Source organism: Cryptosporidium sp. chipmunk genotype I, assembly GCF_004936735.1.
Source record: "Cryptosporidium sp. chipmunk genotype I strain 37763 chromosome Unknown contig_7, whole genome shotgun sequence".
Taxonomy (NCBI): domain Eukaryota; phylum Apicomplexa; class Conoidasida; order Eucoccidiorida; family Cryptosporidiidae; genus Cryptosporidium; species Cryptosporidium sp. chipmunk genotype I.
In genome coordinates this window covers 291,492-304,947 of record NW_027125616.1, presented here as the reverse complement: position 1 = coordinate 304,947, position 13,456 = coordinate 291,492, and the positions used below count along the sequence as shown (strand labels likewise).

Genomic DNA, 13,456 nt, shown 5'->3' with positions numbered 1-13,456 from the left:
GTTACCATTATATATTTTGAAATACTGTTAGATACCGCAAAAACAACAATGAGACAAGACTGTATTTTTCTTGATTACTCTCCGTGCTTTTTTTTATTTTCTGTAACTATTAGATTCTAAATACTAAGTTTCCATGAGAGCTTTATTGTTGTTCTTTTTATTCGCCTTCTTAAAGGCAGTATATGCTAACGTAAAACAAGGTTTACTCACGATTTCCTCACCATGTGAGGGTAAGCTTTCATTCAAATTACCATTAAATCACTCATTCGAAAGATCTGACATCATTCTCAGTGGAAAGTGTGTAAATGGAGTCATTTTTACAGCCATGGCGCTTGGAAGTGGTGTTATTAAGGGTTCGGTTATCTCTGGTTCTACCGGCGTCACAACTGTATCAAGTGGAAGTCCCATTTACACTGTACAGACTGGTTTGTCCTTCGAGTTTCTTTACAGAATGGTCGACCCTAGAGTTAAGGATGCGTCATACAAAATTAGCCTTATGAAGTACACATATTCTGCAATGTCAACTTCAGATAAACTCAAAACTGTTATGATTCATGAGCATACTTCAAAAGAATGCAGATTCCCACAAATTGACGTTAATGACTCCAATCTTTGTGTACTTCACTTGCTACTCAAGAAGTTTTCTCAGAATGCAAACGACTCACCAAACGCGAAGGTTGATGCAATTCTCCTAGCTGAATTGGAGCAATCTTCTTCTTGCTTTTCTGGCAATTCAGTTGCCTGTACTAGCGAATTACATGCGAACAAGCATAGCAGTGAAAAGGATTTAATTAACAGCTTCTCCTGCTTATTTGGTGAATCAACAAAATGTCTACCTATTGAAACTGGTACTCAGACCGAACCCACTGGTGTGGTTGATGTTGCAACCCAAACTGTTTCAGTCGCTCAGACTTCAACTATTAAGCCACCTTCAAAGAAGGAACTTAAAAAGTTGGAAAAAAAACAAAAGAAGGAATTAAAGGAGGAAAAGAAGTTGTTAGCTAAACAATTAAAGGAAAAAGAAAAATTACAAAAATCGAAAGAGGAAAAGAAATTAGATGAGGCAAACAAGAATTCTGTTTCAGATAAAAAAAATAAGAATAATGCTAAGTTCTTGAAGAAACAGGAGAAGGAGAGACAAAAGCTTTTGAAAAAAGAAGAGAAGGAGAGACAGAAGTTATTGAAACAAGAAGAGAGGGAGAAGCAGAAACTATTGAAAAAAGAAGAGAAGGAGAAAAAGAAATTATTGAAAAAAGAAGAGAAGGAGAAAAAGAAATTATTGAAGCAACAAAAGAAGGGGTCGTCCGAAAATGAGAATTCTAATCAGAAGCAAAAGTTGTCTAAAGAGGATAAACAGAGACAAAAGTTACAAAAAGAGGAGGAAAAGAAGAAGGAAAAACTATTGGAAAAGCAAGAAAAGGAAAATAAGAAGTTAAGAAAGATTAAAGAGAAGGAGGAAGAAAAGATTTTGAAACAAAAGGCTAAGGAAGAGAAGCTTAAAGCTAAGGCAGAAAAAGATGCAGCCGAGGCTATTGAAAAGAAGAATAAAGAGGAAGAAGCTAGTTCATCTTCATGCAGTTCAAATAAGAAGTCTAAGAAGACAAAGGCAACTCAAACTCCAACGGCTGTTTTAGTCTCTGAATCTACTCAAACGGAAGAAACTTTAGTTGGACCGGTTGTACATAGAGCTGAGGAAGTGAATTCTGAAGTTGAAACTGCTGAACCTGAGGATACTAATCAAATTGCTAATGAAGATATAGTTCTCTTAAGTGAAATTCCCGATGACAATTCACGCATTAAGGTTGTGGATGAAGATTTTCAAACAGATGTTGAGATTATCTCCCTCTCTCCCTCGGTAACTCCAGTCGAGCGTACTCCCTCATCAACTACTACTACTACTACTACTACTACTACTACCACCACCACCACCACCACCACAACTACAACAACAACTACTACTACTACTACTACTACTACCACTACCACCACCGTTGCTCCAGGTTCAAAGCATATTAAGTATTACAAGAAATTAGATGATGTAAGATACACTATTGGTCCATTTGCTAGCGTGTTTACCTTCCCAAGAGATAAGAAACCTCAGCAAACTCTAAGTGAAAAGCCTGAGCTTCCTTCCAAAGCTGTCGAAGATGGCAACTTCGTTCTAGAATCCAGGGATTTAAATTCCACCGCCGAAGCAGGGTCCCCATCATCACTAGAGAGACTCTTGGAAGACGCAGCCAGGAGTGAAGTCGTTACAATCGTTAGGGATGAATAAGTGCACGTTTAAAGTACCATTATTCATTAGTTTTGTCTGATCTAAATTTTTTTTAATGATTTCCTCCCGCCTTTATTCCGCGGTTTAGACACGTAACTTTATTATCCACTAGGGTTAGAGTAAATAGAGGGTAACTGAGTAGCGCCGGGTATAAGTTCCCTCGAACTGAATGTAGAGATAAGTTTTTGTCGGTATAGCCTCGCTTCCGGTTATATTCTATTTTCATTTATTCCCATTGAATATTTTTCTATTGAATATCTGCAAATGAAGACCCTTTTCGCTGCTTTGGTAGCTTTGATCGCATTGGAATTCTACTCTGTATTTGCAACTGAAAACATTGCCTTCATTGGAAAAGACAGTGTTATTACTGGTCCTCAAATGTACTTAGGCAGACTTGAAAATTTAAGTCAAGTAAAAAAATGTATAAAAGCTGCGGGTAATGAAACTCATAGTGGTTTCTACAAAAATCTGAAACTCTCATCTACTCCATACTTCCAGAATTCTACCAGCAAAGAGTTGCTCCAAACCGTTTCAATCAACGGAACTGAATGCGTGCTAGTCAATAATGAAACTGCTTATCCAATTTATACCAAGGATGAAGATTCTCTCCTGTCTGAATTACAAACTGTTGAAGTTTTAGTAAATCACACTAATGCACAGGATACGGAGATAGAAACCATTGTTGTTGATTTAAATACAATGGTAGATGTATCAGGTAGCGCTAGTGTTGTTAGAAATAATTTCAAAAATGTCAGTATCTTGTCGGATGATGTCTTACTCAAGAATCCTTATAGAAGTATTGAAGATTCAGATTCTTCCGGTTCCTCTTGCAGTTGCTCCTCGAGCTGTTCTAAAGATTCTAAGTCATCCTGTGCTTGCTCAAAATCAAAGGAACCAAAAGAATCAAAGCTTGAGTCCGAAGGAAAGGGTTCCAAGTCATCTTGTGCCTCTTGCTCTTGTTCAAAATCAGAGAAGACGAAAGAACCAAAGCCTGAATCTGAAGGAAAGGATTCTAAATCGTCTTGTGTTTCTTGCTCTTGTTCAAAATCAAAGGCAAAAGAGCCAAAGTCCGAGTCTGTAGAAAAGAAGTCGTCTTGTGCTTGCTCAAAATCTAAAACAAAGGAACCAAAGTCTGAGTCAGAAGGAAAGGATTCTAAGTCATCTTGTGTTTCTTGCTCTTGTTCAAAATCAAAGACAAAAGAGCCAAAGTCCAAGTCTGAAGGGAAGAAGTCGTCTTGTGCTTGCTCAAAATCTAAAACAAAGGAACCAAAGTCTGAGTCAGAAGGAAAGGATTCTAAGTCATCTTGTGCTTCTTGCTCTTGTTCAAAATCAAAGACAAAAGAGCCAAATCCAGAGTCTGAAGGAAAGAAGTCGTCTTGTGCTTGCTCAAAATCTAAAACAAAGGAACCAAAGTCTGAGTCTGAAGGAAAGGATTCTAAGTCATCTTGTGCTTCTTGCTCTTGTTCAAAATCAAAGACAAAAGAGCCAAAGCCCGAGTCTGTAGAAAAGAAGTCGTCTTGTGCTTGCTCAAAATCAGAGAAGACGAAAGAACCAAAGCCTGAATCTGAAGGAAAGGATTCTAAATCGTCTTGTGTTTCTTGCTCTTGTTCAAAATCAAAGGCAAAAGAGCCAAAGTCCGAGTCTGTAGAAAAGAAGTCGTCTTGTGCTTGCTCAAAATCTAAAACAAAGGAACCAAAGCCTGAGTCAGAAGGAAAGGATTCTAAGTCATCTTGTTCTTCATCAAATACAAAAGAATCAAAACCCAAAACTGAGGATAAGGACTCTACCTCGTCTTGTGCTTCTTGTTCTTCATCCAAGTCTAAAAAACAACGCAGCGGTGGAGTTAACTCAGGTATTTTAATCTATACGGTTGAAGAAGAATTCACACCAGTAACTCATAACTGTAGTTGTGAATCAATAACTAAGGAGATTGACACTGGATGTAGTTGTAGCAACGTTGAGAACCTCTATAATAATTCCAGGGAAGTTGACAATCGTATGTTGATGGTCAAGGAGAATGTTAAACTGAAAACCAACGGAGGCTATTATTATAAGGTTAATGCAGGTCCAAGAGATGAAATTGTTGAAGTTTCCACAACTACTCGTGCTCCAAAGCCATTGAATGAAGTATTGGTAGTTACAGTGCCAATAAGCGATCCAAATAACTCAACTCAAAAAAATTCCAGGGAAAGATCTTACTTTAATAATACCAATTTATATAAGTACGAGAATAATACTAAAAATGCATTAGATTATGGTAGCTTAACTGACCCAGGATTTATGATTAGAATTGTTGAGGAAGATCCATTATACGCAGTTTCTGAAGCACGTAGATCTGTTGAATCTACCACTACTACTACTACCACCACTACTACTACTACCACCACTACTACCACCACTACTACTACTACCACTACTACTACTACCACTACTACTACTACCACCACTACTACTACCACCACCACTACTACTACCACCACCACCAAGCAGACTTTCGTCGGTCCAATCATTATTCCATCTACTACTACTACTAGTACTACTACCACCACTACGAATGTCTCTGTTGATAAATATATCAGTTACTTGAGAGGTCCTACCAAAAAAGTACCGGTTTCCCAGATTTGGAGAGCAACCCCAAAGGAGAGTAGACCAGAAGAGTCTGTACAGTTCCCCGAAAATACTCAGGAATTGCAAGAATACGTTTTAAGACCAACTCGCCTACCAAGATTGGTGAGATCAAATCAATAGTTTTGTACATACCATATTATTATATTGTAACAAGTATACTTTTCAAAATTTATTTTAGTGTAGAATTAGTTTCTGTCACTGTTGTTTAGAGTGACTAATGTATAACTTTTCTCATTTTTTCTTCTTCCAAGGCGCCAAAAATGTTAGGCATTTAATGATCGCCTTGTCAGATCAATCTTAATAATCTGGATGACGAGGCGTGATGAAGTTTCGAAATATATGTGTCTTTTTAATCTTTCTTCTGAGTTCATCTGAAATACCTTCGGTTTACTCTAAAAGGAAAAAACCAACAAAAATTGAAATAGAAGATGTGTCCGGAGTTCTTTCGAGCGACTTATATGATGGTTCTCAGCCACTAGATTTGAGTCAAACTCTATATGGATCTTCCTTATTAACTGAAAATTATGAATCAAGTAATTCAGAAACTTCTGCTCGTATGATCAGTCTGAAAAATGTAGAGTCCATTTCCCCCACAAATGATATTTTCCCACTTAGAAACAAAGAAATAAAAAGCTTATATATGAAATCAATCAATGAAAAGAAGGTATGTGAAGTTAGGAACTTGAATAAAGATATTGCTGAAAACTATCCGAATTCAAGTATCTTATCACGTAACAAAAATGGTGAGATAATTTCCGATACTGATATCTCAATAGTAATTAGTAAACTTGAACAAATTAAGAAAAAGGACCTTCCATCAATAGAAGAAGAAGAACTTAATTCAGGAAAGGCTCGTGATTTGAATCAATTAGAAGAGTCGAAATTCTTATCAGAAGAGATTTTAAACAAATTTAGCGATGTTTTTGGAACTTTTTTAACAATTCCAAAAGAAACAAAAGCTGATATATTATTCCACATACACAAGATATTGGAAGAATCTTCGGAATCACTCTCAAATTTGCCTGATATTTTCTATGGAAATGGTATCCAAGTTTTATTACAACCATTCACTGATCTTTCAATAAATCCATCTGAAATACTAAAAATATATTCTTCACTTTTTGAAGAGAACCCTGATAATTTTATGATTTTTCTTGACGTAATTAATTATATATTAATTTCCACTCTATCATCTTCAAAAGTTACATCTCTAGCTATCTCAAGACATCTTAAAGAATCTGATTCAAATAATTCAAACTCTAAAAATATATTTAAGCAACATTCTTCAAATTTTTGGTATAACACAATATGTCAAACAATACAAAATATTGAGCTACTAACTGTTGTATATCCTTTCTTAATTCCTCCTTCACACAAAAAAGTTTTAACTCCAGTAGAAGTTGTAAATACTCCAAAAACTCCAACACTGGGAGGATTCAAAGAGTATCTTGAAAAAGGTACTGAGAAAAAAAAGACTGAAATGATTGAGACTAGTAATACTCTAGCCCAAGAATTGATATTTGGAGGCTGGAAACAGTCAATAAATCCTATGGGACATAAAATTAACTCAGATTTTCTCAATACAAAATCGCTATGTATTAGATTTAATCTAATAAATTCTAGTAAAGAGAACATTAATGATATTAGTGAGTCTTACCAAATCAGAAAATTTAAAGGATTATTCAAAGATTTTAAAAATGATGAGGAGCTTGCAAAACATGATAAAATTAATTACTTGAACTCTATAGGTCTTGAGAGCTCAAGTATAAAACTTTCAACAGATGAAAGACAGTCAATTATTACAACAAGTACAAATTACCTTCTCGAAATTGCTAATACCCTTTCAGAAATTGATCTTCTATCAAAATGTTACTTTTTTATTTCAGATTCAAAAAGTATTGAGAATAAGAATGTTTTGAAAATGGACACCGTAAGTTTAAAAAATATTTATGAATCTTAGTGATAATATTACTTAATCATTATTTTTTCTTTAGGAACTTGGAAATGTTTTAAGACAACCCCACGTAATAGAAAAAGTGGCTTTGGATAGATGGAAACATATTACTACTTTAATCCCTCAAGACTTCAAAAAGTCCTGTACCATTGCACTTCATAGTCAATACATCGAATGTTATAACAAGTACAGACAACTGCATTATACGCTTCAGCAACCAACAGTAGTAGGTAAGATCATTTCAAAATTACAAGAATCATCGGATATAATTGGTGAAAATGCGGTTAAGACATTACCAACTAGTTTTTCTTGGAAATCTTTATACCAAGCTGATTCCACTTTCACCTACTATTTTTCCATATTGGATCTAAATAGATTAGTTGGATTCAATCAAATTATTATTAATGTAGTTTCCGTAAGTTTGTATTCATCTTAATAAATTTCATAATATTTTTATTAGAGATACGAACCTATTAAAGATATTTACTCAATACCTGCTAAAGAAACAAAAAAAACTAAAGCTTTAAGATTTTGGAATTCAGTTAAAGGAACTTGGATATTCCGCATTGCTACCTTTGGTTTATTTTCATTTATAGGATATGTTGACAAAGGTTACACAGTAGAAAAATGTTTATATATTCCGAGAGCAAGAAAGGGAGAACCAGAACCAACTATAATTTGGTAATTGGATAATTAAACGTAAAATTTAACTAACTTTGCTAGAATGCTTCATTAAATCTTTTTTTATTTAATGTCTCAGCTTTTTTTTATTGTTTATTTTATAAATTAAACGAGCATTATATTTCTCCAAACAAAGTCTTTTGGTTTGAATGGCTTTGTATAGAAAATAATCCAAATTAAGCCAAAGATGTTTCTCCAAATATCTTCGTTTCCTAATCTAGATCTTATATGATTAGCACACCAAATAATAAAAACTGGAGAATTCATGAACTCTTTCAAGTCGAGATTTCTAACTGGAACAATTTTCTTGAGTAGATTTTTAATGTAAGAACAAGCAGTTTTATTATCTTCATATAATATCCCATGCAAGTTTTCCCAGTGTTCCATTTTCCTTGGGTCAATAAGTCCATGTCTTTCAATATCTTCAAATTTTTTTCCTCTAATTTTAATTAAAGGAATATTAAGGTTTACAAACAATTTCCTTAAATCTTTAATTACAAATTTGTACATTTCAAGCTGATTGCTAGTACATTTTGGAGAAGAGTCCATGTAATAATAGTCTTTAGAAACAAAATAAAACTGTTTAATACCCGAAGTTGGATCCAGTGATTTCACTTCCTTTCTTCGTGGGATAAAGCTACTCAAACATTTATCCATATTAGAATACCACCTTGGATCATCTAAATCATTTCCCTCAATTTCAATTATTTTGTACATTTCAGTATTGTTATTATTAATCTTAGCCTCCAACTCTCTAATTCTTTGTGTATGATCTGTCCCTGAGTCATCAGCCTTTAACTTTAAAATGTCTGAATGAGAAATTGAATTGATCTTATGAAGATCTGCTAGTCTTCTTACATTATTAGGAATTAAGATTCCTGTCTCACTAGCATATTTAACTTCTGTCTCAGCTATTACTCCTGCTAAATGAATAATTCTAGTCTTAATTCTCTTTTTATCTTCCTTCAATGTCGATGCCATGACATGGAAAAAGTTGCTTTTGTCTACAAATTTTGGATCACGTAGTTTCTCATAAATTTTAGCCAATTCATTATTTATTTCCATAACTTTTTCTTTCAATGTTCTATATTCATTGTTTAACAATTCATCATGTTCTTTTTTGGCTTGTTTAGTCGAATTGTTATCCCAATATTTATCAACATAACTTAAATCTAATATTTCCTTAAAATCCTCTCCAGAACAACTTAAATTTTTTGGCTTCTTTACCTGATTACTGATTGGTCTAGCATCTGGGATAGCATAGTAGCCTTTTTTTACATTACCCTGACTTTCTGTAGAAGTCGCATCATCTAGAATTATTGCTTTGTTAGATGGTGGATATTTGTTGAAAAGTTGAATTGGACATTTATTATTCGATTCAAAGTTAATATCTTTGTTATAGTCAATAAACTGATAAAATCTAGTTTTAAATAAATTTCCTGAAGGGATTGAAAATATTGGGACAATTTTCAGCCATATTTCCTCAATATCAGAATAGTCTATATTAGTAAATTTGTAATTTAAGACAGAATATGCTGAGTGAATAAATGAATCTTTAATATTAATATTTGGATGCATTCTCATAATTATGTCACAACAAAACGGAATGGAAACTTGAATATTCAAGTGTAAACTGAATAGCTCTCGAGAATAAATGGCTAAATCTAAACCTTTGTCCGTTAAGTTTTTACATTCTTGTATTTCTTGAAAGATAGTCTTTATTGAATAGTTAATTTTTGGAGGATATACATCTGAATATTTGTTAATAGGTTCATTATCTATTAGATGATGCAAGTTTCTTGTTGATCGAGTAGTAATATATCCTGTCTGAAGTTTCGTTGAATCATACATATTAATTTTAAAAACTGATGGTTTGTACAAGGGAGAAAACTTTTTATTTACAAAATTACTTGGAATATCATATATTTTGCTTCCAATATAGGATGAAAGTGTATTAATATATTTTGCAATCTTTTCCTTTTCAATTGTTAAATCATATCTGAGTTTTTCAAGTTTGACTAAATTTAATTCAATGGAATCAAAATTTGCTAGTTCAAAGTCATAATTATAATGGTGTAAATAATTTGTCTTAGGTATTTCTTTACGACGCTTTGAATTTTTCAAATGATTTATTTCTTCATTTGAGACATTTGAATCTTTCCTTGCTTTTTCTAAGATATCATTCATTATCTCAATTTCATTTGTTACTTGGGCTATTTCTAAGGTTAATTGAGTTGCTCTGTTTATTAATATCACTTTTGCTTGCTTATTGCTGATCCTGGTATACATTTGTGTAGACCAGTTCCAGAAATTTCTTATTTTTCCAAAATCATTTGGTAATTTTAAAGCTCTATATAAAAGATAATTCAAGGTTGACCTTGGGACAAGGGAGTTTTTAGTCGGATAATCACTAAATATAATTTGATGAATATCTTCAATATCCAATACTATTCCAAGCTCAAGACATAAAGCAACAACTAATCCTTCATACAAAGTGACTAATTCAAGCTTATCAGTTGGGAATAGAGTAGATTTTAAATTTTTTTTGGGGTAGAAAGGTAAACTTGCTCTAATTGCAGTCTCTGAACAAATATCTGAAGCTTCTGAAAAATTTTGTATAGAAAATACCAAAAATACTGCAGAAATTAGGACACTAGCACATGATTCACCAGATTCATTAATCAAAGTAAAAATTGCTTCACAAGCATTGAGAATATGTAATTTGTATCCTTTTTTTTTTGAGATTGAAATAATTAAAGAGGGTAAATGCTTATATTTATCATCAAGCCAACAACATGGACCGGTAATCCAATTTGAAACATCATTTGGGATGAAACTTGAAGGAGGAGGGATGTAATATGTTTGGAGAACTGTCTTAGAAGAAACAACCTCTTTAGAGTTGCTACCAAGATGATTTTCGGATGTCCAATCTGGAGATCTTTTGAATTCTAATGGAAGTAATAGAAGATTTTGTTTTTCATTATCATTCGAATGATTTTCAGAATACATTATATGGTCAAATATACTTGTGAAATTATGTCTGTTTCTTCTATAATTTGGATATCTAAGCCCTAATATATTATTTTTGGGAAATTCCTTATTTGTATTAAACTTTCTCTCGACTCTATTTCTTCTTAGTTCCTTAAGAAGTATATTATCATTTTCTTCAACAAAAATATCACTATCTCCTATATAAATAATATCAGCAACGTCTTTAGAGGTTATTTCAGAGTCTGGAAAATATTTTGAATTGAGTTTTAATACGGTTTCTACATAGTTTAGAATTTTGGTTGCTCTCATTGTCAAAAAAGAATCCGAAATTTTTAATGTTTTCGTAATGAATTTAGTTCTTTCAGTAGCTGCTCTTTTAACCATTTCACAAAATTTGATGGACGAAGATCCTTTTACTTCCATTAATTGCTTGAATACTAAAGGGCAAAAATCCCATCTTTGAGATATAAACCACATTGCTGTACATGCTATATCTAATGGAATTCTTGGCATATCTTTAGCATTAACAGATATTTTTTTAATAGTTTCAACCATTTCCAATTGTTTTTTAGTCAGGCCTAAACACTTGGAGTTATCTGAATGATGATAATAAGTATATATATATTGCTGAGTATTGGAATTCATAAATGGAGCTGCTTTAACATCAAAGCTAAAAATCATGCCATCAGAATTTGAATCTATTTGTTCTTTTGAGTTAATATCATCTTCATATGGTAAATTTCTTAGTTTTGACTTCTTGCTAGTGATTCCTTTATGACTATCAAGCGTTGTACTATAAATGAGTCCTATAGTAGAAGATGGTATATCCGATAAACCGTCAAATTTGTTGATAGTTTCCATAGATGTTTTCACATAATCTTCATAATCTAAATATTTGGTTGAATTACCAAGCAAAATGGTTAGTTCAGAATCTGCAGAAATGCTACTTCTGAGTCTGCAACAGATCTCATAAGCAATACTATGACCATGTTCAATGTTAGGACTAGTTATGAATGGAAAGAATAAGGGTGGAATTTCATCTGTTAGGATTTTCTCACAATTATCAAAATCTTGAATGATTAATTTACTCAAATTCCTTAGATTCTTCGAGTATTCTACAAGATTTTCTGAATCTAGACTGTTGCATTCAGTAAATACTTGGGAAATTACTGTATATAACAACAATGAAAATTTTTTTGGGTCAGCTTGTGACTTTTCTGAAAAATTGGTAGAGTATTCTGATTCACTATCTCTAATGTTGAGTGTGCAATGAATAGTCTTAAGTACCAAAAACTGAATACAAAAACAAATTAAAGCCCAAACCCTCCAACTATTTATTGGGTTCATCCTTTTTCACATATATTTTTATTAAAATTCTTTCTAAATCTTTTGGATTAAAGCAAACATGTCAAACAAAAAGTTCGGAAGTTTCCCGCCAAACAGGATAGAACTACATGTAATATAAATTAAAAAGAATAAGAGTATTAAAATAGAATGAAAGAACATGGAAATCAAATACAAATTTTTCAGCAGTTTATTAGTTTTTGAGATTCCTCGTTATTTGATGTGACATAAAAAATTGGTTGGTCGTAATCTTCAAAATATTGTTCAGAACGTATCCATGGAAATAGACAGTTGAGCAGTTTCGGACAAAACGATGAAAATCGGAATTTTCCACTTCCATATTCCTTTGTGATATTCTGATTCTCTAGGATATTATTTTTATGAGTTTCTATTTTACTAAAATCTTCACAAATTTCTTTAATTTTTAAAACTGAATCATTCTGACTCTCTTCTTTGTTGTCTGGAAGATAGAAGTCGTTAGATATTATTAGTTCTGATGATAAGGGAGGAGTAATGCATATTTCCATACATCCTTGAGTATCACTTGAGGAAATAATTGATTCTCTATCAAAGTTATTGTTATTTGTATCTGGTATATCATATTCTATTTCTTCCAGATCTATTTTTTCCTTAGCCGTACTAATAAGCTGAGGAAGATGATCTAACTGCTCAATTTCATAAATTTCGTTCAAAGAAATATTATTTATTTGGTCTTCAAAGTCTATTTCTTTATGATTTTCTATGGATTCTTCAATCTTGATGGAAGGATGATCTTTTGGGTCAATTATTGATTGTTTTAGTTCATTTTTGGATTTGTTATCTAAGGTATTAGTAACAGTATGCATTAAATTTTTGCTTGGTTTCCTATTCTGGGAAATAAAACTATCATTTTCTGATTCAAAAAGTTGATTTGAAGAAAGTTGACTTTCAGAAAAAGTCGTATTACTTGAATAGTTTGTACTTTCGAATAGTTCATTTGGCTTGTACTGTAGAGAATTAACTTGTATAAAAGACTCTGATCTATATGTTATTATGTTAGGATCCTCTGCGGAGTTATTGGTCGAATAAATTTGTCTTTCAGTGTTAATTTGAGAGTAGTTTTTGTTTTCAGAAATAAAATTATTGTAATGCTGATTCTCAAGTCGAGGTGTTCTAAAACTTTGAAGGGGTGAAATCGTTGAATATACTCCCTGCTGTTCGTTAAAATTAGTTCCATATATTTGTCTGTAGGGAACTATTGGCGTTTTTGATATACTTTGAACATTATTTCCTGTGCTTGTACTTCTAACAAAGACTTTTGGTGCACCTGAGTTGTTTTTATTCTGAATCACAGGTCTGAGATTAAACCTGAATTGTGGATCTATAAATTAAGTTAATGAGTCTGGTTATTTTTCCTAGCTGTAAAAATTCAAGTAGACTTACCCATAGAATCTTATCAAATCAAACTATTTATCAGTATTATTTATAAGGCAAAAATGTTTGAGATAAAAATTTTAGAATACACATCTCTGTAAGACTGTAAATGTAAATAAAGATCTTCGCGCCAAAATTCAGGCATGCAATATAAGGCTAAAATGGATAAT

General features: G+C 32.5%; 5 protein-coding genes across 5 annotated transcripts; 3 read left to right on the top strand and 2 right to left on the bottom strand.

Moving 5' to 3' along the window:
* Positions 1 to 133: 133 nt before the first annotated feature.
* Positions 134 to 2,275, top strand: ELE39_003562 (signal peptide plus thr stretch; the record flags this gene model as incomplete). Its single annotated transcript, XM_067346666.1, has 1 exon — positions 134 to 2,275. One exon carries the CDS (start codon positions 134 to 136, stop codon positions 2,273 to 2,275), a length of 2,142 nt encoding a protein of 713 aa, XP_067199979.1.
* Positions 2,276 to 2,539: 264 nt separating this feature from the next.
* On the top strand, positions 2,540 to 5,023 carry ELE39_003561 (cys rich mucin protein; the record flags this gene model as incomplete). Its single annotated transcript, XM_067346665.1, has 1 exon — positions 2,540 to 5,023. The coding sequence occupies one exon, from the start codon at positions 2,540 to 2,542 to the stop codon at positions 5,021 to 5,023; it is 2,484 nt and encodes an 827-aa protein (XP_067199978.1).
* A 202-nt stretch (positions 5,024 to 5,225) lies between these two features.
* Positions 5,226 to 6,863, top strand: ELE39_003560 (uncharacterized protein; the record flags this gene model as incomplete). The annotated part of the gene is made up of 1 exon (XM_067346664.1): positions 5,226 to 6,863. One exon carries the CDS (start codon positions 5,226 to 5,228, stop codon positions 6,861 to 6,863), a length of 1,638 nt encoding a protein of 545 aa, XP_067199977.1.
* Positions 6,864 to 7,643: 780 nt separating this feature from the next.
* On the bottom strand, positions 7,644 to 11,876 carry ELE39_003559 (uncharacterized protein; the record flags this gene model as incomplete). The annotated part of the gene is made up of 1 exon (XM_067346663.1): positions 7,644 to 11,876. One exon carries the CDS (start codon positions 11,874 to 11,876, stop codon positions 7,644 to 7,646), a length of 4,233 nt encoding a protein of 1,410 aa, XP_067199976.1.
* Positions 11,877 to 12,055: 179 nt separating this feature from the next.
* Positions 12,056 to 13,299, bottom strand: ELE39_003558 (uncharacterized protein; the record flags this gene model as incomplete). The annotated part of the gene is made up of 2 exons (XM_067346662.1): positions 12,056 to 13,233; positions 13,296 to 13,299. 2 exons carry the CDS (start codon positions 13,297 to 13,299, stop codon positions 12,056 to 12,058), a joined length of 1,182 nt encoding a protein of 393 aa, XP_067199975.1.
* Positions 13,300 to 13,456: the final 157 nt, after the last annotated feature.